The sequence below is a fragment of the Otolemur garnettii genome, unplaced genomic scaffold, assembly GCF_000181295.1.
Source record: "Otolemur garnettii isolate 467f Iridium unplaced genomic scaffold, OtoGar3 scaffold00259, whole genome shotgun sequence".
NCBI classification, from domain to species: domain Eukaryota; kingdom Metazoa; phylum Chordata; class Mammalia; order Primates; family Galagidae; genus Otolemur; species Otolemur garnettii.
This window is the reverse complement of record NW_003852654.1, coordinates 219237-225834: the sequence shown is the minus strand read 5'-3', so window position 1 is coordinate 225834 and position 6598 is coordinate 219237. Positions and strand designations below refer to the sequence as shown.

Genomic DNA, 6598 nt, shown 5'->3' with positions numbered 1-6598 from the left:
AAAAAAAAAAAAAGAAAAGGTCTACCAAGGGAGGCACCTGTGGCTCAAAGGAGTAGGGTGCTGGCCCCATATGGCAGAGGTGGTGGGTTCAAACCCAGCCACGGCCAAAAAACAGGAAAAAAGAAAAGGTCTACCAAACTTATTTAAAATATTTGTAAAGATTTTTTTCAAGTGATTTTTTTCACTCAGATCCAATGAGAGTGAACACGTTGACCTAGAAAGGCATATCATGCCTTCTTGCTAAATGGGTTAGTCCTGATCCCCCTGCAGGCACAGCAGGGAGCAATTCTAATTACTTCAGGGTTCTGATTTCTCTCTCTTGGGTGCTCCTTGTTGTTCATTCAAATATTCTACTTACATGCTCTGATGCTAGTGTATTTTTTTTTTTGCAGTTTTTGGCCAGGGCTGGGTTTGAACCCACCACCTCTGGCATATGGGACTGGCACCCTACTCCTTTGAGCTACAGGCACTGCCCAATGCTAGTGTATTTTTTTTTTAATTGAAAGGTAACTATGTACATTAATGCACTTCTGGGGTTCAGTGTGGGGTTTTCACACACAATCCGAAACACTTCCATCAAACTGGTTAACATAGCCTTCATGTCATTTTCTTAGTTATTGTTTTAAAACGTTCACATTCTGCTCTTAGAAAGATTCACCCGTACCCTTGTAAGTTAAACCTCAGAAGTGATCCTTCATGCTAGTGTATTTTTAAAGCTGCCACCTGCAGTTCTCTTTGCCTTCTTTTTCAGATGTTCATGAGAGCTCAGTTTGACTATGATCCCAAAAAGGACAATCTGATCCCTTGCAAGGAGGCGGGACTGAAGTTTGTTACTGGGGACATAATTCAGATCATCAACAAGGATGACAGCAACTGGTGGCAGGGGCGGGTGGAAGGCTCCTCCAAGGAGTCAGCAGGATTGATTCCTTCCCCAGAGCTGCAAGAATGGTGAGCTGCTATTGTGCAAGTGAAATCAGAATATGGAAGGGCCATATTCTGGCCACAAATCATTGCTTAGCTTTAGAAATCCATCACCTTGTTTGTAGTTTTTGGTTCTTGAACAAGCATACTGCTCAGTTGCCCTAGCATAGCAAGTAACAGAGAGTCAACCATTAGTTGATAAGCTGACTATAAGCTGCTAAAGGTAGGGCAGCCTGAATATCTCTTTGTCCGTATGTGTGCTTCTTGTTCCCGCCATTGCTTTCCCCATGGTTACACAGCGAGTGACAATGTTGTGGCTAGAGCCTTCCCTGTACCCCTGCCTCTCAAGCTAGTACCCATGCTATTTCTCGGATTTCACATGTGTTTCCTTTTTATAGATAGGAAGATAGAGACTCAAGCCTATAGTACATAGAAAATAATCATTCCTATCCCCAAGTCAGATTGCTCACCTAGGTCGAGGTTATACCATAGGAGTGGTAGAAAATCCACACAGAATAGCTCTAACTGGTTCCATATCAAGCACTGACCCTCCCCTCTGGCTCCACAAAATAACCCCACTGTAAAGATTACAAGCTTAGAGGGTATTTTTTAACATACCAGTCTAGAGCAGCGTTTCTCAACCTGTGGGTCATGACCCCTTTGGGGGGGGTCACCTAAGACCATCAGAAAACACATTACAATTCATAACAGTAGCAAAATTCCAGTTATGAAGTAGCAATGAAAATAATTTTATGGCTGGGGGTCACCACAACATGAGGAACTGTATTAAAGGGTTGTGGCATTAGGAAGGTTGAGAACCACTGGTCTAGAGGTTGAATGTAGAAAGGACAGGGTATCACCCACTCTTATCACGGGACAGGCAAATGAACTTTTTCATGAAGGATGTGCTGACTCTATGGTTGTCTTTTCCTATCAGGCGAGTGGCAAGTGTGGCTCAGTCAGCGCCACCTGAGGCCCCAAGTTGCAGTCCCTTTGGGAAGAAGAAGAAGTACAAAGACAAGTACCTGGCCAAGCACAGCTCAAGTAAGCTTTTTTTTTTTTTCAAATTGATATGAGCGTACAGATGTTTAGGTTACACTGATTTCATTCCAAGGTAAAGTTCAACTTGTAGTTGAGCCCTTTACCCAGGGGGTGTGTTGTACACCCTCACATTGTGCACATTAGGTGAGATCCAAACAATTGCCCTGCCTCCTCGCCTTCAAGTTAGCTTTCCAAGCCTTCTTCTTCTAGTCTTTTTAAGCAGCAGAGATGGGGAGGTGGTGTATACAGAAAACATCTCTTGTCTTCTGGTTTTCTTTTATTAAATTCACCTTTGCAAGCTTGCTGCAGTCAGAGAGACAGTGTCAGCAAATGTGGGTAGACCACATCTCATTGCCTTAGCCCTCAGGTAACCAAGTGAATGGTGTTTTGGACTATTTATGCTCACAGTTTGCTCAGTGTGTCAGTGCCTTCAGCATGGCCTGGATGTACCCCTGGAGAGTAGTATATTTTTCATGTCAACTAATTTTGGCTTTGTTTTTTACCTACCATGATAGGAAATATAATATACTAAAATTATAAATGGGTTCAACCAGGTTATAGATAACAAATTAATAATCTACCATTCAACTGCAGTTTATTGAATGTATGTTAAGAGACTACACAGAAGTACATGTGGCTGTAGCATCCATCATGGGAGAAGGGAAGTAGGCCAGGGGAGAGGTGACAGGGAGCTTCATCCACCTGTGCTACTATTTTATATATATTTTTGAGACAGAGACTCAAGCTGTCACGCTGGGTAGAGTGCTATGGCATTACTGCTCACAGCAACCTCCAACGCCTGGGCTTAAGCAATTCTCTTGCCTCAGCCTCCCAAGTAGCTGGGACCACAGGCGTCCAGCACAGTGCCCGGCTATTTTTTTGGTTGTAGTTGTCATTGTTGTTTGGCAGGCCCAGGCTAGATTCAAACCCTCCAGCTCTGGTTTATGTACCTGGCACCTTAGCCACTTGAGCTACAGGCACTGAGCCCCTGACTATTTTAGATTTTGTTCTGTTATCTCTGTGGAGTGAATGAAGGGTTTTGAGCAGAGGATTAATGTGATCAGCTTTTCATTCACATCTTTCTGGTACTAGTGGAAGAAGAACCCCAGAAGAGGTCAAGAATGAGAGTGGCAGTCCAGGAAGTTGTATGGATGTGGGAGAGATGAAGTTGAGATGAGACCTAGGTTTCCATTTTGAGTAGCTGGGTCAATAACAGCACCATTCTCTGAGACAGAGGACATTTTACATAATACAGAGATTGTTGAGTTCTAAGTGGCCATAAGATGGCCAACTGGCATGTCTAGGAACTTGGAGCTGAGGGGAGCATCTCTGTTAGAAAGCCATCAGGTTAATGAAACTATAGAAAAGAGTACAGGGAACCAGAAAGATTGCCTCAAACTGAGAGAATAATAAGCTTAAACTTATTAAACTTAATAAAAGCTTAAACTCCCTTACTCAAAACTTCTTATAACACTAAAAATAAATAGCAATCCAAAGTCCTTCCTCCCATTGACCTTCCTGGCCTTATCTCCAGTCACTTCCTCCCTGTTTGTTAAGATGTGGTTCTTTCCCACCTCAGGGCCTGGACCACTGTTCTCCCCAGTTCTGGACATGAACATTGCTTGGTTTTCTTTCTCTCTAGTTTTTGACCAGTTGGATGTTGTTTCATACGAGGAAGTTGTTCGGCTGCCTGCATTCAAGAGGAAGACCCTGGTGCTGATTGGTATCTTCTCATCACCCTCATGCTGCTTTGATAGCTAGAGTACATTTTGTCCTCATTCTCCTGCCTGCATTATGTACCCAGCCCATAAAAGGCAGTAAGGAAGAAAAGGAGTGAGGTCATTTAGGTTTTCCATATAGAACAATTATAAAGAATTTTCTGGGTCCTTTTGAGTACCCCCATCTGGGTTTACCTCACAAGTAAACTAAACCTTACTAAACTAAACTGTTTTCTTATGTTGGGTTTTGTGCTGGGAGTTCCTAAACTTGGGTTTACTGTTTGTTCATCCTCCCATGGCCGGAAGTGATATATGCTGCTTCTTTAAGTACGTATGTTAAAGTGTTTTGTTAGCACTTTGTTAGTGGGAGTCCCTGAGCTGTTCAGTCACAAACATGACATGAAACACAATGATTCCTGGCTCCAGACCCAGTTATGTGGCCCTTGGCTCTGGTGGGTTCCTCAACTTTTTGTACCTGGCATAGAAACAGTACTTGCTTAGAGGAACTATATTAGGGCTTTGGTGCAATTGCCAATAAAAAACACTGGCTTAAATTCAGTTCCGTTAATTTTAGAGAGCTCAGAAGAGAGAATATCCTTAGGAAATAAACAGAAAACCCATTAGCTAGATCCTCTGTAGAAATGATTTTGTTCTGAGTCCCAACCCTTACTCCTTGTGTGGTGTTTTGTTTTGTTTGTTTTTGGCCGGAGCTGGGTTTGAACCTACCACCTCTGGCATATGGGGCCAACACCTTAATCCTTTGAGCCACAGGCGCTGCCCCAACCCTTAGTCCTTAGAAACACCCTCTTCTTCTAAACAAAAGGACCTGAAGACACATGGTGGCCCCAAATCTTCTGATGGCTTAAAGGACCTGACCCCAGCCCCGATGCGATACCAACTCATTTTCACCTGTTGGCAACTTCAAGTGCCAAAAGATGAAAATTCATATCCTATACCCACTCATATCCCTACCTCTCTCTTTGTGGGGAAGAGATGGAAGCCTTTCTTCTCTCTCCACACAGGAGCCAGTGGGGTAGGTCGCAGCCATATTAAGAATGCCCTGCTCAGCCAGAATCCAGAAAAGTTCGTGTACCCTGCCCCGTGTAAGTAGCTCTTGGGTACCTTGGAGGGGAGGTGGCAGCCTGAAGGATGGGGCATCAATAGCACATTTTATCACAAAATATGTAAAGATAAAAAATTGTACCTACAATTGCTCCACCTAACAAAGTATATTGTTTTCTTATTGTTCTCTTCTATGCTGTTTGCTATATAACAGAAGCTGTAGGACATATTTTTTTATCTTGCTTTAAAAAATTACTAAGCATTCAAATTTATGCATACTTCTTTTTTCATTTTACCTTACAAACATTTTCCCATGTCCCTCTACTGTCTGCCTCTTTCACTTTTTTTTTTAAGAGACAAAGTCTCACTTTGTCACCCTCGGTAGAGTGCCCACGGCAGCACGGCAACCACCAGCTCTTGGGCTTAGGTGATTCTCTTGCCTCAGCCTCCTGAGTAGCTGGGACTAGCCTCATTCACTATTGAGAACTGTTTTATAGTCCATTGAGTGGGTGTACTGTAATTTCTTTAGCTATCTCACTCTTGTTTGACTTAAGCTGCCTCAATTTCCATGAATGTCTTCCTAAATAAAGGAGTGCTTAGGAAAATCCCAAATAATCTTTCACGCAATCTTAGATAGGGAGAAGATTAGCACCAAGGAAAGTTAGAGAAAGATGATAGATGAAGAAATCAGGTCAAAGGAGAGTTCTTTTATAATATGGAAAGAAAGACATTCATTAAGTGGGTATAGATTAAAGAGAAAGAGCCAACTGAGAGACAAATGGATGATACAGAAGGCAAAGGACATATCCAAGGGGAAGAGGTTGGAGGGATTGTGTTTCAAGCTATGATATCTGGAGGATATATATATCTGGAGCAAATTATATTAATTTGACAATTTATATGAGTAATAGAAAACATGACTTTTGGGCAGGCACAGTGGCTCACACCTATAATCCTAGCAGTCTGGGAGGCTGAGGTGAGTGGATTGCTTGAGCTCAGGAGTTTGAGATCAGCCTGAGCAAGAACAAGACCTCATCTCTAAAAAAAATAAATAGGGTGGTGCCTGTGGCTCAGAGGGTAGGGCGCTGGCCCCATATACCAAGGGTGGCAGGTTTAAACCCGGCCCCTGCCAAACTGCAACAAAAAAAATAGCCAGGCATTGTGGTGTGCACCTGTAGTCTCAGCTACTTGGGAGGCTGAGGCAAGAGAATCACTTAAGCCCAAGAGTTTGAGGTTCCTGTGAGCTGTGATACCACAGCACTCTACTGAGGGCAATAAAGTGAGACTCTGCCTCTACAAAAAAATAAATAAATAAATAAAAGTGACTTTTGGCTTGGTGCCTATAGCTCAGCAGCTAGGGTAGGGTGCCAGCCACATACACCAGAGCTGGCGAGTTCAAATCCAGCCCGGGGCCCACCAAACAACAATGACACCTGCAACTAAAACATAGCCAAGCGCTGGGGCTGGTACCTATGGTCTCAGCTACTTGGGAGGTGGAGGCAGGAGAATTGTTTGAGCTCAGCTACTCAGGAGTTGGGAGGCTGCTGTGAACTGTGATGCCACAGCACTCTACCCAGGGTGACAGCATGAGGCTCTGTCTCAAAAATAAATAAATAAAGTAATTAAATAAATAAATAAATAAGGGCACTGCTGTGGCTCAAGGAGTAGGGTCCCGGTCCCATATACTGCAGGTGGTGGGCTCAAACCCGGCCCTGGCCAAAAGTGCAAAAAGAAAAGAAAAATATTTTGTCATCTCCTCATTTCTGAGCTTTGTTATTGCTGGATTTGGTTGTTTGAGAGATGTAACTTCATACAGAGAATATGATAGGAACTTTCTACACTCGGTTTTGCCTCTT

General features: G+C 43.2%; 1 protein-coding gene across 2 annotated transcripts in view; it reads left to right on the top strand.

Annotated features, from left to right (window-relative positions):
- Positions 1-6598, top strand: part of MPP1 (membrane palmitoylated protein 1) — a 41215-nt gene that overhangs the window by 31097 nt on the left and 3520 nt on the right. For both annotated transcript variants that reach the window (XM_023508560.1, XM_023508559.1), the window contains 4 exons: positions 752-948; positions 1859-1965; positions 3605-3685; positions 4703-4783. In XM_023508560.1, the coding sequence (XP_023364328.1) occupies positions 752-948; positions 1859-1965; positions 3605-3685; positions 4703-4783 (466 nt within the window). The remainder of the gene's footprint in view (positions 1-751; positions 949-1858; positions 1966-3604; positions 3686-4702; positions 4784-6598) is intronic.